Source organism: Somniosus microcephalus, chromosome 4 (assembly GCF_052327205.1).
Source record: "Somniosus microcephalus isolate GS21.2 chromosome 4, FLI_Smic_1.0, whole genome shotgun sequence".
Taxonomy (NCBI): Eukaryota; Metazoa; Chordata; class Chondrichthyes; order Squaliformes; family Somniosidae; genus Somniosus; species Somniosus microcephalus.
In genome coordinates this window covers 274785126-274801314 of record NC_140990.1, presented here as the reverse complement: position 1 = coordinate 274801314, position 16189 = coordinate 274785126, and the positions used below count along the sequence as shown (strand labels likewise).

General features: G+C 41.6%; 1 protein-coding gene across 6 annotated transcripts in view; it reads right to left on the bottom strand.

The window, feature by feature from the left end:
- The window catches only part of ttc21b (tetratricopeptide repeat domain 21B), a 128558-nt gene that overhangs the window by 44989 nt on the left and 67380 nt on the right, over positions 1-16189 (bottom strand). For 5 of the 6 annotated variants that reach the window (XM_085986451.1, XM_085986447.1, XM_085986446.1 and 2 more), the window contains 3 exons: positions 15826-15929; positions 4964-5152; positions 1167-1277 (listed from right to left, as the gene is read on the bottom strand). In XM_085986451.1, the coding sequence (XP_085842577.1) occupies positions 1167-1277; positions 4964-5152; positions 15826-15929 (404 nt within the window). The remainder of the gene's footprint in view (positions 1-1166; positions 1278-4963; positions 5153-15825; positions 15930-16189) is intronic. The other variant, XM_085986448.1, reaches the window with a different exon arrangement.

Here is a 16189-nt window from a genome sequence, read left to right as displayed (position 1 = left end):
AGTATATGCACATGGGTGTCTATAAAATTGAAAAGTGCATCTCTAACACAGAGAGAGAGAGAGAGAGAGAGAGAGAAAGTTTACAGAAGTTATTATGAGGCTATACCAGTCAGATACAAGTGTGTCACTTAGATGTATACATTTCCCCGAGATCATGGGAGGCAAGATTTAAGTTAAATACTCCAGATACAGCTACCAGCATGAAAGGTGAATTTACCTGGGACCAGACGTCTCAGAAGGCCAACACCATTCTCTCAAAGGAAGGCGAGGTAACCAGTTCAATCACACCAGTTCATTAGGACAGGGTCCCATAAGTTCTGGAAACATTACTGACTAAACACATAGAGACTTTAGTCTAGCTATCTGGCTGGAAACATGTCAGCTATCTAAGGAATCTAAATCCTAAATTAACCTCACCAATTTATATCAATCTCAGACACTGAACTCAACTGTAAATTTCTAATCAGTAAGCAGTTAGTGCAGAATTACTGTGACATAACTGAATTGCCTTTGTAACTTGCTATTTATTTTCTCCCATCTACTAATTATTTGCATACTCAATGTTTTAGTGGTGCTACCTAGAATTCTATCATTAATAAACAATTGTTAGTTCATGATTTTGTTGTCTGACTTCTTTGATAATTGGCAAGAAAAGGTTACTTTGTTCATTCAATAGCTTGTGCAGATACTTATGGGAAGTTGGGAATGGCAAATGGCAATATAATCCAAACTGATTGATGCAAGATTGCTTGGCGAACTAAATTTAGGCATCATCAACTCTTAGGCATAAACTAGGTGGTAAACCCCAGAAGGTTTCTTGACTAGGAGTTATGGTGAAGGGGTTAAGGATTCGCCTGGTGCCCTTGATGAATATTCTTGTCAAGGTATCAATCTAAGTGTTCAATCAGTGCCATAGTACAGGTGTGGGCAGCCAGATCTTGTGCCATCTCACATCCATGGCATCCCTTTCTCATTTCTCTTCCATGAAATCAAACGAGAGGGGAGTCCTGGAAGATAACCAATGGCACACAAATGTGTGACAACAAAACCAAATGAACACTGGAGGTTTAGTTACATAATTGAGAGACAGCCTTCCAAAACTTAAAAGTTACCAGCAACGGCATTAACACAATTACCTATTACATTATGCTTTTATTTCTACTAACCATGGTAGCTGCATCATTATCTTGGTCACTTTTCAGCAGAACTGCACATTGATGCTGACAGGCATCAATATCATCCTGGGCAAGATACAACTGAGCAAGCTCCAGCATCACCTGACACAGAAGACAATAAGGATTCAGTGTGACTTAACACTGCAAAATATTTGGAGGATAACTATACAGCTTGCAGACAGCCTCCCCTCCCGACTCTGATACAGACAGCAGTTATTTGCAGCCAGGTATCTGGCTTGTATCCTTCTCTAATTTCCAGGCACTCTTTAACACTTTTTTTCCTATGTATAGGAATTAGGGATATCGACCTCCCTGCTCAGATTACAGACAAATCTTTGGGTGCTGGTCTCAGGAAGCAAACAAATAAATAAAGAACACTTTGCCTCAGTCTTTTCTTATGAGATAGTAAAAGACACTCCAATGCAGCACTCCAGATTTATATGTTCAAGGGGCGAGGTTTGAATGGCAGTTTTCCAATCACTACACTCTGTTGCGTGCTAATTGTAATAATGTCTACACATAGCAGTTGCACAATATATTACCTCCTTTTTCAAAACACCATTGAAAATTAAGGGGAAAAAATCCAGAGACCAGAACTCCCACCCCGCTGTTATATGAACAGGAAATATTGTGCACTGAGGATGCACCCGTTGCCTTTCCTCTGTCCATTTTTGGATTCTCTCTTTCCGATTTCTCTCCTTTTTCTCTTCACTTTTTCCAGAAGGCAATGACTCAAAGTTCCACGAGTGCTGCCAGCGCTCCTGTCCCTCACCCAAGTGGCACTATTCAGGCAAATGAGCATTATCAGACCATTCAGCTGTGGCGGTATAACAGCTGAGCCAATCCCATCCTCACCCGACATAAGGACACGCATGCTTTCACAGAAGCAGGAACCTTGACTGATTTTTCTTCTCCCCAGTCCTATAAAGGCTACAAAAGCAGCTACTAAAACTCTATTGATGATTAGCAAAAACACAACTACTGCAGGAGCTGGTGAAGACCCATTACATAAAAATAATTTAGAAATGGAGCACATCAGTGATATACCACATTTCAGGTTTAGCATCTTCAATTAGTACCAAATAAAAACCACCAAAGGTTTGACATTCATTATTGCTTTCAACACATTCACTTTGGTCAAGAAATTTCATTTACAGCTTTCATAGAATCCTAGAATGGTTACAGCACAGAAGGAGGCCATTCGGCCCGTCAAGCCCATGCCAGCTCTCTGCAAGAGCACTTCAGCTAGTCCCACTCCCCCACCCTTTCCCCATAGCCCTGCAATTTTTTTTTCTTCAGGTACTTATCCAATTCCCTTTTGAAAGCCACGATTGAGTCTGCCTCCACCACCCTCTCAGGCAGTGCATTCCAGACCAGTCGCTGAGTAAAAAACGTTTTTCCTCATGTCGATTTTGGTTCTTTTGCCAATCACCTTAAATCTGTGTCCTCTGGTTCTCGAACCTTCTGCCAATGGGTACAGTTTCTCTCTATCTACTCTGTCTAGACCCCTCATGATTTTGAACACCTTTATCAAATCTCCTCTCAACCTTCTCTGCTCTAAGGAGAACAATCCCAGCTTCTCCAGTCTATCCACGTAACGGTAATCACTCATCGCAGGAACCATTCTAGTAAATCTCTTCTGTACCCTCTCCAAAGCCTTCACGTCCTTCCTAAAGTGTGATCCCCAGAATTGGACACAATACTCCAGCTGGGGCCAAACTAGTGTTTTATATAGGTTCAGCATAACTTCCTGACTTTTGTACTCTATGCCTGTTTACAAAGTCTAGGAACCCATATGCTTTATTAACTGCTTTGTTAACCTGTCCTGCCACCTGCAAAGATTTGTGCACAAGCAGCCCCAGGTCTCTCTCTTCTTGCACCCCCTTTAAAATTGTAACAGTTAGCATGTTTTGTCTCTCCTCATTCTTCCTACCAACATGCATCACCTCACACTTAAAGAAGGGGAGGAAGGCCTGCAGTACCGCAGTGCGCCGTGCCGCAGCGTGTGGCACTGCGGCATGTTGCGCTGCGATTTCCAGTTGCAGCGCCCCAAGAGGGATGCGGGGCGCCTCGGGCAGTGCCCCGCTTCCGTTTGGGGCGCTGAAACGGAATTTCCGGCTGGTGCTCGCAGCTCCTTCTGGGGCGGTACTTCCGGCGCCCTGCGAGACTGGTGTCCCAAACGGGGCGCCACTGAATTTCTAGGCCATAGAGTTATACAGCACAGAAAGAGGCCCATCGTGTCCACGCCGGCCATCAAGCCCCATCTATTCTAATCCCATTTTCCAGTACTTGGTCCGTAGCCCTGTATGCTATGGCGTTTCAAGTGCTCATCTAAATGCTTCTTGAATGTTGTGAGGGTTCCTGCCTCTACCACCCTTTCAGGTAGTGAGTTCCAGATTCCAACCACCCTCTGGGTGAAAAAGCTTTTCCTCAAATCCCCTCTAAACCTCCTGCCCCTTACCTTGAAACTATGCCCCCTGGTTATTGACCCCTCTACTAAGGGGAAAAGTTCCTTTCTATCTACCCTATCTATGCCCCTCATAATTTTGTACACCTCAATCAGGTCCCCCCTCAACCTTCTCTGCTCTAAGGAAAACAACCCCAGCCTGTCCAGTCTCTCTTCATAGCTGAAGCGCTCCAGCCCAGGTAACATCCTGGTGAATCTCCTCTGCACCCTCCTCTCCAATGCAATCACATCCTTCCTATAATGTGGTGACCAGAACTGCACACAGTATTCCAGCTGTGGCCTAACTAGCGTTTTGTACAGCTCCATCATAACCTCCCTGCTCTTATATTCTATGCCTTGGCTAATGAAGACAAGTATCCCATATGCCTTTTTAACCACCTTAGCTACCTGTCCTGCTGCCTTCAGGGATCTATGGACATGCACACCAAGGTCCCTCTGATCCTCTGTCCTTCCTAGCATCCTACCATTCACTGTGTATTCCCTTGCCTTGTTAGTCCTCTCAAAATGCATCACCTCACACTTTTCAGGGTTAAATTCCATTTGTCACTGTTCTGCCCATCTGACCAACCCGTTTATATCGTCCTGTAGCCTGAGGCTTCCCTTCTTGCTATTTACCACTCCACCAATTTTCGTGTCATCTGCGAAATTACTGATCATACCTCCTACATTCATATCTAAATTATTAATGTACACTACAAACAGCAAAGGACCCAGCACCGATCCCTGCGGTACACCACTGGACACAGGCTTCCAGTCACAAAAACAACCTTCGACCATCACCCTCTGCCTCCTGCCACTAAGCCAATTTTGGATCCAATGTGCCAAATTGCCCTGGATCCCATGGGCTCTTACCTTCTTGATCAGTCTCCCATGTGGGACTTTGTCAAAAGCCTTACTGAAGTCCATGTAGACTACATCAACTGCACTACCCTCATCCACACACCTAGTCACCCCCTCGAAAAATTCAATCAAATTGGTCAAACATGATCTCCCCCTGACAAAGCTATGCTGACTATCCCTGATTAATCCCTGCCCCTCCAAGTGGAGACTGTTCTTCTGGAGTAAACAAAAATGGATTGCTTTCACAGGCACAGTTCATCTTATATATTCAAAAGTACTTCATTTTAGTACTATCAGGTGGAATATTTAACAATCTTTACTCAAGCTTTCTAAATATATCTGAAAGCAGTGATCGATAGCACAATCTTCATATTCCAGGATATCTACGTAAACATGCACATTCTTCCCTTGTGAAATGAAAGCGTAGTCCAGAATTTTTTGAAGTCACCACATACAATAACCTAGCAATTGCATAACTAACCTTGTGATCATTCTCATAATAGACAAGTGCCTCTTTGTAGAACTTAATTGCTTTTTCATAGTCTCGCTGGTCTGTAGCATGCTTTGCTATCTCAGCACAAATCTCTGCTGCAAGTTGCTTCTGGGCAGGGACTGCATCAGTCTGTTCTAACTGAACTCGTTTTAACACCTGAGCCTGGACCTCGCGTGCCTGTTCAGAAAATGGTATGAACAAACAAAATTATGATTGGCAGTTGTCAGATTCTAAAATGGCAGAAAATAAAATTGATAGTGTACTTCTGACACAGATAAAATACACACACACACAAATATTCTCATTATCAACATTTTAATTGCTAAGCACATGGAATATTAAATCTATGATGTGAGACACATTAAGCGTTTATAATAGCCAGATATTTTTCACACAGAACAAATGATTTTAAACTTTAGCCTACTGAAAAAAAGATCCACTTGAATATTACATTCAGAAATAATGGCCTGGATTTTGTGGAGCCGATGATGGCGTACACTGTCCCGTCATAAGCCTTGTAAAAGGCTCCGCAAGTTCCGGGTTTCCGCATGCACTCGCCTTCACAGATCCTCCGAACCAAAGAAATATCACTTTTGATGGTGCAGAGTTGGGGTTTTTGCCCAATTACTGCCCACGAAACCCTTACGTCTGGTAAAAGCAGATATAGGGCCTGCTTTCCCCAGTGTAAAGGTTAATAGAAATGTCAAATTAAAAATTTTAAAATAAAAAATTACCCAAAACATTTAAAATTAGTTTATGTAAATTTTGGTCCAGATTAAAATATTTAAAATTATGTCAAAAAATTTAATTTTTATTGTAAATGCTTCATTAAAGGAACTTCTAATTAAATGTGAAAATGGGAACATTTACTTTTATTAGAATTGTGTAAATTATTTAATTATTTGGGGATTCCATTGCTTGTCATTAGGGAATTCCGTTTGGAAATGACAGTAATTGAATCCTCCTTTCTGATAGGAGGACCTGGCCCACGTGATCCCAGGGATGCTTCCGAACAGCCTGCAGCCCTGGGATCCGCAGGCCTTGACGCAGGTGTACGCCTGAAGGCCCAGGACCCGAAGTTTCCGAAGCCCAGGAGCCAGCAGATAGGTTCGGATTTTTTCGAGTCGGAGGTGTACTCCGGAGGTACGCCTCCGACCGCAAATTTCGGTCCATTTACAATTTGAAGCAGATTTTATGCTGTCATCATTTTCCCAAAAGCATTTCATCAAGCATACTGTCAAGCAGAGCAAAATCAAGCAAATATATGGCAAAAGGAAGTGCAAATATTAATGACCTGCAATTCTTAATAAATATTAACTTTTTGGGAGGTCATGGCGAGAAAGGTAGATTACTCTTTAGCTTCAGTAACATTTATATTAACCAAATAAAGGCATATGTACTCTAAATAACATAGGTAATGCAAGCAATAGAAGTGGAGAATAGAAAAAAATCAGAGGAACACCCATGCAAATTCAAGGATACTACCGAGATCCAGAATAACCAGGAACTCCAACTAAAAATACATGGGTATGAGAAGTACCTATTAAGGTCCCATGCGAGGGTAATTATCTGTTGTGAATTAGTTTAAGATCAATTTTAACAACCAGGAGACATGGGTTAAAGTGGTCTGGAACACTGTACTTCGTCCGACTTGCCACTTATACTTAATTTTCCAGCTAGATTTCCAAAGTTGCTTATTTTCATTGACTGTTAGATCTCCAGAGATTCACACTTGGTTCTGCACATACATGCCCAGACCAGCCATGTACTGCAAGAATTAAATAAATTTTATCTTTGATTTTGTTGCTACTGGTGCCGAGCCATAATCACCTTACTACTGCTCTCTCCTACCTTGCTCTGCTCCAATGATCTTGTTGCTAATCTTGTTAACACTGCCTCTGGACTCATCCCTCCCACTTTGTAAGTGAGTTGGAGTCAGATCACATCTTTGAATTGAAATCACCTGAGGTGATGATCTACTGTGCAATTTCTTATATCGGTTTTTAAAGTTTGCTATATTGGTTTTATTGTAGATATGAATGTCCAGAAATCAGGATTAATGAGGAACAACTGTTCAAGAAATATAATGATAAGTTCTATAAGCTTCTTAAGTAGTTAAGCATTCATAACATCTGGGAAGTCAATATTCTATAACATGGTAGCTGTTTCCAGCAAGGAGGATATTTTAGCAGTCATAGGTCAGGAGTGCTTTTAGATTGCTCCCAAATTTAGGAATGGACTTGGCCTACTAATTAGAAATGTAAAAGTAGGGAGAGAGAATTCTAGGTTACAGAATGCTCAGCTCAGGTTATTCAAATCAAAAATTAACCATTTTCATCATCCTGAGGTCTTGAAAGGAGCTATATAAATTCAAGTTCTTTCGTTTTAGTCATTTGGTCACATGCCCCTTTTATTTCTCTATACCCTTTTAAATGTTTCCTTTAAAATATTTATCCACTTCCCTTTAGGAGACTTCAGTTAGAGGAGTGGATATTATCTTCTGCAGTCCAGATCAAGAGTTCCAGATGATTTGTTACTTCCCAGGTGCTAGGGTAAGGGACATTTCATAAAGAGTGAAAAAGTGTATGGAAGGGGAAGAAGAGCAGCCATCAGTCATCATGGTCCATGTGGGAACCAACAATATAGGAAAACCCTGAAGTCCTGCAAAAGGAGTTTAGAGGAATAGGAAACAGACTTACAGATATGGGGGGAAAAATTCCGTTGTTTGCGCCTCCCGTTAGCGCCTTAAGAGGGCTCTAATGGGACGTGAAGCAAATAGCGCCCGGGCGCGGCGATGTTTGCGCTGCTCGCGAAATTAACTGGACATTTTGTGGCGGCGCTAAACACTACCGCCACGATCTGCGCCGGCAGATTGTGATGTCAGTCGAGTGCGCAACGCCCCGTTAGCGCTCTGGACCAGATATTGAGTGGCGCCCCCTGCCTTACCGCCTACCGCTAGCAATGACAGGTTGAGGGGAGCGTTATGCTGTCAGAAAGGGACTAGGGGAGTGCTACTTAAAGGCGACCGCTTCCTGCCTTTTTTTGTCGGTGACATTTTTGCACCACGCAATCTGAGAGAGAGAGAGAGACTGACTTCTGGAGAGATTCAACGCTGTGTGAAGGAGTTTTGAGTACTGAGCAGCACTTTGCAGGTTTATTTTGATTTGCCCTTCCTTGCTTCGCCAGCGCTCTGAGGTAGCGCCTCGTTCCTCGGCCTTTGCGCCTTAAGACAGGTGTGAAGTGCCTGATTTAGCGCTCCAATCACCTCCAGGGGCGATAAAAGCCAAGTTTGCTGTCGGAGGCGATAATTAGCGCCAGGCGCTAAACTTTGCGCACGGCCGATAATGGCGCCCCAAACGGGGCGATATTGAATTTTTCCCCCATGATATTTATACAGATCAGCCAAGATCGAATTGAATGGTGGAACAGGCTCGAGGGGCTGAATGGCTTACTTCTGTTCCTATGTTCCTTATGTTAAGGACTTCAAGGGTGATTAATCCTGATAAAATAGGGTAACAATTGGAAGATTAGGGAGCTCAACAAGTAGTTAAAATGGATGGTAACAGAGAGGGAGATATTCTGCAAGAATGGGCTACATCTGATTAGGAAGGGAGCTAATAAACTGGCAAAATGGATAAACATAGGGATTAAATAGTCTTTTAAACTAGGAAGGAAGGGGGCAGGAAAAATGAAAGCAATCAGAAAGAGCAAGTACAGAAGGTAGAAATAGCTAGGGTTAGTATATAAATAAGGTTAGAAAAAGGGATAGCATGCACAAGGAATAAAGAGTGTAAAAGAGGAAAGACAAATTGGCCAAATTATAAACAGGGAAAAGACTGAGATAAAGGAACGAGGTGTTAACTTGGGCAAACAAAATACAATGGAAATGGAGTAGCGTTAAATAGGAGCAAAAAAAAGAACATGTATTGCAAAGCTTGAAGTGTAGGAAATAGAATGGGGGAATTAGAAGTAATTATGTCTTAGGAAGATATAGATTTAGTAGCATCAACAGTAATTTGGCTGCAAACAGAACAGAACTGGAAAACAAACATATTGGGCTATAATATTTGTAGGAGGAACAACATAAGTAAGAGGAGTGGCAATATTGGTGAAAGAGGATATAGATGCACTGGTGTACATAAATAGAACTTCAGATACTGGGGAGACCAAACGCAGATTGAGTGACCGCTTTGCGGAACACCTCCGTTCAGTCCGTAATTGATCCCGAGCTTCCGGTCGCCTGTCACTTTAATTCTCCACTACACTCCCACTCTGACCTCTCCATCCTCAGCTTCATACACTGTTCCAATGAAGCTCAATGTAAGCTCGAGGAACAGCACCTCATCTTTCGATTAGGCACTTTACAGCCTTCTGGATTCAATATCGAGGTCAACAATTTCAGACCATAACCTCTGCTCCGATCATTTTTTTCTCTCTCTCACATGGCAGCTGTTGATCATCCTGCCATTGCCATTTACACTTCATGTAGAATTATCTTTTGTTTCTTAACTTGTTCCATTACAATCTCCTTTTGCCTTGCACCATCATCCCTTTTGTCTCTTAATCTCTCCTGCCTTCCATCCTATCACAGACCTTCCCTTTTGTTCTTTCCTCCCCTCCCCCCTCGCTCTGCCCCTACACTTGCTTAAAAACCTGTTACATCTCCAACTCAGGCGAAGGGTCATTGACCCGAAACGTTAACTCTGTTTCTCTCTCTACAGATGCTGCCTGGCCTGCTGAGTATTTCCAGCATTTTCTATTTTTATTTCAGATATTGTTAATGGCCCGGTAATTCGGGTCCCAACACGTGAGTACGGACGGGGTACTCACGCGTGGGCCCGATGGAATTGCCGGTTTTCAGCATGCGTGGAAAACCGGCATTTCCTTTCCTCTGAACCAAGGGGTTCAGAGGTCGAACGCGTGCGCGCAGGAGTCTGCGCGTGCGCGCTGAAATTCCTTTATTTTTAAAGGTTTGCCTGTGCGTGAAGGCCTCAACTTTTTACGAATGAAAAAAGCAGACGTAAGGACTTAGTTTTCAAAGGTAAGTGGTCTAATAATTAAAGTTAGACATTTTTTTCCACAGGGTTATTATTTTTAATGACTTTACAGTAAGGTATGTGTATTTTTAGACCCGATTTCTTAAAAATTTTTTTTTCCAGAAATTTGAATAATTGTTTAAAATAGTTTTTTTTACAGTTATTAATAGTTCATTTAATTAGTGGGATTTTAAAAAACTTTTATTTGAAGTTTAAGTACTGTTTTGGGCGCCCGGAGTTTTCATGAGTTTGACAGATCTTACGATCAAACTCATGAATGAACTTTTGCAACTGGTTGCCCAGTGCTCACGTGATCCCAGCCGGCTCATCGAACGAACTACACCGCTGGATCACGCAAGCACAGCGCGCCAGGAGCTGAACCGGGCCACAGAGAGGAAATGCACGCAGGCCCAGGCTTCAAATGTCGGCGCGCTAGGTAAGTGTAGGTCGGGGGCTTGCACCCGCGGGAAGCCCCCGACACCAATTTCTGGGCCAATATGGTTAGAAATCAAAGATAAAAAAAAGTTACATTACATGTACTACAGAAGCCCTAATTTTGGGATGGAAATGGGAGGGGAAATAGTTAGAAAGGTGAGGGAGATGAGTAGGAATAACAAAATTATTGTTCTGAGATTTTAATTACTCATTTTGATTGGGGCTAGGAGGGAGTAAATGGACATAATTTGGCCAGAAAAAGCAGCAAACCTGAGGATTGGGAGCAGTTTAGGATTCAGCAAAGGAGGACAAAGGGATTAATTAAGAGGGGGAAAATCAAGTATGAGAGTAAGCTTGCAGGGAACATAAAAACTGACTGTAAAAGCTTCTATAGATATGTGAAAAGAAAAAGATTGGTGAAGTCAAGAGTAGGTCCCTTGCAGTCAGAATCAGGGGAATTTATAATGGGGAACAAAGAAATGGCAGACCAATTAAATACATACTTTGGTTCTGTCTTCACAAAGGAGGACACAAATAACCTCCCAGAGATGTCGGGGAACATAGGGTCTAATGAAAGAGAGGAACTGAAAGAAATCAGTATTTGTAGGGAAATGGTGTTAGAGAAATTGACGGGATTGAAGGCCGATAAATCCCCAGGGCCTGATAATCTACATCCTAGGGTACTTAAGGAAGTGGCCCCAGAAATAGTAGATGCATTGCTGGTCATCTTCCAAAATTCTATAGACTCTGGAACAGTTCCCATGGATTGGAGGGTAGCTAATGTAACCCCACTATTCAAAAAAGGTGGTAGAGAGAAAACGGGGAATTATAGACCGGTAAGCCTGACATCGGTAGTGGGGAAATCGGTAGAGTCCATTATAAAAGATGTAATAGCAGAGCACTTGGAAAACAGTGACAGGATTGGACAAAGTCAACATGGATTTACAAAAGGTAAATCGTGCTTGACTAATCTACTGGAATTTTTTGAGGATGTAACTGGTAGAATAGATAAGGGAGGACTAGTGGATGTGATGTATTTGGACTTTCAGAAGGCTTTCGATAAGGTTCCGCATAAGAGATTAGCGTGTAAAGTTAAAGCACATGGGATTGGGGGTAAGGTACTGACTTGGATAGAGAACTGGTTGGCAGACAGAAAGCAAAGAGTTGGAATAAACAGGTTTTTTTCTGAGTGGCAGGCAGTGACTAGTGGGGTATTGCAGGGATCGGTGCTAGGACCCCAGCTATTCACAATATATATTAATGATCTAGACGAGGGAACTAGATGTACTATCTCCAAGTTTGCAGATGACACAAAGCTGGGTGGGCGTGTGTGCTGTGAGGAGGATGCCGAGAAACTCCAGGATGATTTGGACAGGTTGGGTGAGTGGGCAGATGCATGGCAGATGCAGTATAATGTGGATAAATGCAAGGTTATCCACTTTGGTGGCAAAAACAAGAAGGCAGATTATTATCTGAACGGCAATAGATTGGGAGAAGGGGAAGTGCAACGAGACCTGGGTGTCCTTGTGCACCAGTCGCTGAAGGTAAGCATGCAGGTGCAGCAGGCGGTTAAGGCGGCAAATGGTATGTTGGCCTTCGTAGCGAGAGGATTCAAGTACAGGAGCAAGGATGTCTTGCTGCAGTTGTACAGGGCCTTGGCGAGACCACACCTTGAGTATTGTGTGCAGTTTTGGTCGCCTTATCTGAGGAAGGATGTTCTTGCCATGGAGGGAGTGCAGCAAAGATTCACCAGACTGATACCTGGGATGGCAGGAATGACGTATGAGGAGAGATTGGGTCGATTGGGCTTATATTCGCTGGAGTTTAGAAGAATGAGAGGCGATCTCATTTTAACTTATAAAATTCTAACAGGACTAGACAGACTAGATGCAGGAAGGATGTTCCCGATGGCAGGGGCGTCCAGAACCAGGGGTCACAGTCTAAAGATAAGGGGTAAGCCATTTAGGACCAAGACGAAGAGGAATTTCTTCACTCAGAGTGGTGAACCTGTGGAATTCTCTACCACAGAAGGTAGTTGAGGCCAATTCATTAAATATATTCAAGAAGGAGTTAAATATATTTCTTAAGGCTAGAGGGATCAAGGGATATGGGGAGAAAGCTGGGACAGGGTACTGAATTTGGATGATCAGCCATGATCTCATCAAATGGCCTACTCCTGCTCCTATCTTCTATGTTTCTATGAGAAAAGTAAATGGAATTTTGAAAATGTGTGCAGGACTCCTTTCTAAAACAGTATGTCCCAATGCCAACAAGGGAAAAGTTATTGCTAGATCTAATTGTGCATAACAAAATAGATCAGGTGGATGAGTTGATTGTGGGTTAACACCTGGAAAGTAATAATCATAAGACAGTAAGGTCTGAGGTCCACATAGAGAGGGAAAGTTGGTACAAAACAACGGCTCCAGATTGGAATAGGGTAGATTTTAGAAAGATGAGGAGTGAGCTAGCTGAGATAAGGTGGAAAGAGAAATTTGCACATAGGACTGTAGATCAACAATGGGGCATTTTAAAAAAGAACATTGCAAAGGTGCAGAATAAATATGTATTATTTAAAAAAAGCGACTACTTCAACTTTCAGGATCCCATGGATAAATAAAGAGGCTACAAATACAAGTAAAGCTGAAGCAGAGGGCATATGGAGGCTAGATATAAAAAATGATTAAAATAAAACAGATTACAAGAAAGTAAGGAAAGAGGTAAAGGGGCGTATTTTGCGACCACTACAGGTGCGTACGAGGTGTATACGTGCCCGTAGGGGCCGCGCAAGTTCCAGGTTTAGGCATGTGAAGTGCATGCGCTAAAACCCCGAACTTGTGATCTGTCAAGAATCTTCCTCGGGAGAAGGGCCTCTGCGGGTGGAGAGTGGCGCTATTTGCCCAACTTCCACCCGCTGAATACGCATGAAATTCTTTGCCTGGTAAAAAGCGTAAGGCCTGCTTTTACCAGCATAAGTTAAAAAAAAATAGAAAAATAAAATGTTATCACCCATTTATACATTAAATACCCTGTCCAATAAGGTAAGTTTATTTTTAGCCCTGTTAAAACATAAAAACATTTTTCAAAAAATAAAATTGTTTAAAATATTTAATTAAATGGCATTTTAATTAATTTTAAATATGTAATTTAAATTTTTTTTATTTCATGTGTTTGTGTATTTTTTAAGTGATCCCCTTTCATACTTATGGGAGTTCCCATATGTATGAATGGGGATTCCCTTCTTTTACTGGTTGGGCCGGCCCACGTGATCCCAGGGGCGCTTGCGAATCGCATGCGCCCTGGGATACATGGGCCTCTGCCCGCGCGGACCCAGTGAGGCCCAGGATCGCAAGTCTCCATACCTCCCGGACCACCAGGTAAATGCGTAGATTTTTTTCCCCCACAGGTTGGAGGCATCTGCACGCGGGAGGCCTTTGATCGCAAATTTTGGGCCAAAGCCAGTGATAAAGAAAGCAAAGGAGAATTTATGAGAGAATCTCAAAAAATATTAAAAGTAGCATTCGACAAATATATCAGTGAAAGGAGAATTGTTAAATGTGAGATGTGGCCCAAGAATGAGTTAGTGGAGGATAAATGGAAATTGGCAGGGATACTTAACAAGTACTTCATATCAGTATTTGCAAAACAGAAGGATGCTGGAGAGGAGGAAAATGCTGAATTGGTTAAAAGTAGATGAGAGATTTAACAAATAACAAAGTAAAGTATGAGAGAAATTAATTAAGCTAAGAGGACAAACTGCCAGGATTTAATAGGATACAACCAAGGATCTTGAGGGAAATTGGAGGCCCCAGAAATTATATTTCAGGATTCTATGTACAATGATGTGTGCTGGAGGACTGGGAGAGTGGGCAGTGTAATAACCATTTTCACAAAGAGAGACAAGGCTAACCTGGGGAATTACAGACCAATCAATTTCACAGCTGTGGTAGGGAAAATTTTTGAATCTTTGAAGATGAATTTACTGAAAATCTAGATGAAGGGAAAATAATTAGAAGCAGCCAATACATATTTCAGAAAGAAGACTGTGTTTGACAAACTTGAATGAGTTCTTTGAGAAGGTGACAGATATGATGAATGGGGGGAAATACAGTGGATGTGGTGTACATTCACAAAGTCTTTGACAAGGTACCACACAGGAGATTATTGGAAAAGATTAAAGGGTTTGGAATTAGGGGAAAGAAAGCAAATTGAGTGTATAATTCCTAGTTTTCACTGCTTTATTTCAAAAAGAGACACTGGACAGAGTTCAACAATAGTGCTAGGCTTTAAAATCAACAATGAAAACACAATGAAGAAAGAAAATATGAAAGGTAGCAGAAGAAAAATAGGTAGAAGATGTTTTTAAAATCATGAAGATAATCAGAGGAGTGAATGTAAAAAACCTTTTCTCTTCTACCAGAAATGACAAATAGGGTACATGATTAAAGCCTCAGGTTATTTTACACCTTAAGCTATTATGTCATGGATATAAATGCTACCAAGCACCATAAATTCAGATTTGCTTGAAAGAGGCATAAAATAAATGGACAGATTCTTGATTGAACAGAGTAAAGGAACATTGGCCGAGTACCACAGCAAAAGGAAATTAAAACTAGCCTGAGTGTCCTATATATGGATGTAAACAGCTTAACCTTGATAGCCAGAATCACCTTTTGTCACTCTCACCTTGATTATGTTATATACCAGTCAGATCATTCAAACGCTTATTAAGCATACTAGATTTAATGGTGGTATTTAAAATTATGAAGTGTTTTGTTTGAAATAAGGAGAAACTGTTCCCACTGACAGGAGGGTCAGTAACCAGAGGACACAGATTTAAGGTAATTCGCAAAAAAAAGAGGGGAGATGAGAAATTATGTTATGCAGCGAGTCGTTTTGAACTGGAATACACTGCCTGGAAGCAGATTCAATGGTAACTTTCAAAAGGGAATTGGATATAGATTTGAAAAGGAAACATTTGCAGGGCTATAGGGAAAGAGCAGGGGAGTGGGACTAATGGACAGCTCTTTCAAAGAGCTGGCTCAGGCATTATGGGCCGAATGGCCTCCTGCTGTGCTGTGTGCTTCTGTGATATTTATAGCAACTATAATATAAAAAAGCCAGGTATTGTAGATGAATAATGAGAAAAAGTTTTTTTTTGTCCGTATAGTTATTTTTAGCATGAGTACATGCACTCCAGAGATGCATTCCAATTTGAGCAAAGCAAAATTATGCTATTAAACAGACATAGTTACAGCATTAATTTCACTGAATATAATAATAACTTTTGCAGACATTATTTGAAGATGTGAAACTTTTGAAAGCTTAAAATATCTTTCAATACTCAAACAAATAAATAAAAACAAAAGAAAGCCTATTCACCCTCTGCAACGCAAGGATGGCATCATCAGTCTTCTCCTTACTATATATTTTTGCTAGAAGCATTAAATATCGTGCATCTTCCATCAAAGCTTGAAGATCACTTACTGTAAAAGATTTGAGAAAAAGATCTAAAATAATTTCTGTTCTTTTATAAATCGCACTAACAGAGGTTGTCTGTGTTTTGTAAATTTTACTAAACACAGGCCTGGATTTTGCGGTCGGTATGACGGTGTGCTCAGAGTACGCTGCCATACCGCCTGTGAAATGGACAGCAAGTTTGGCGCATGCGCTAAATCCCTTGCGATCTGTCAAGTTCTGACTTCATAGATGATCCACACCGACATGGACATCCTAATTGCTGCTG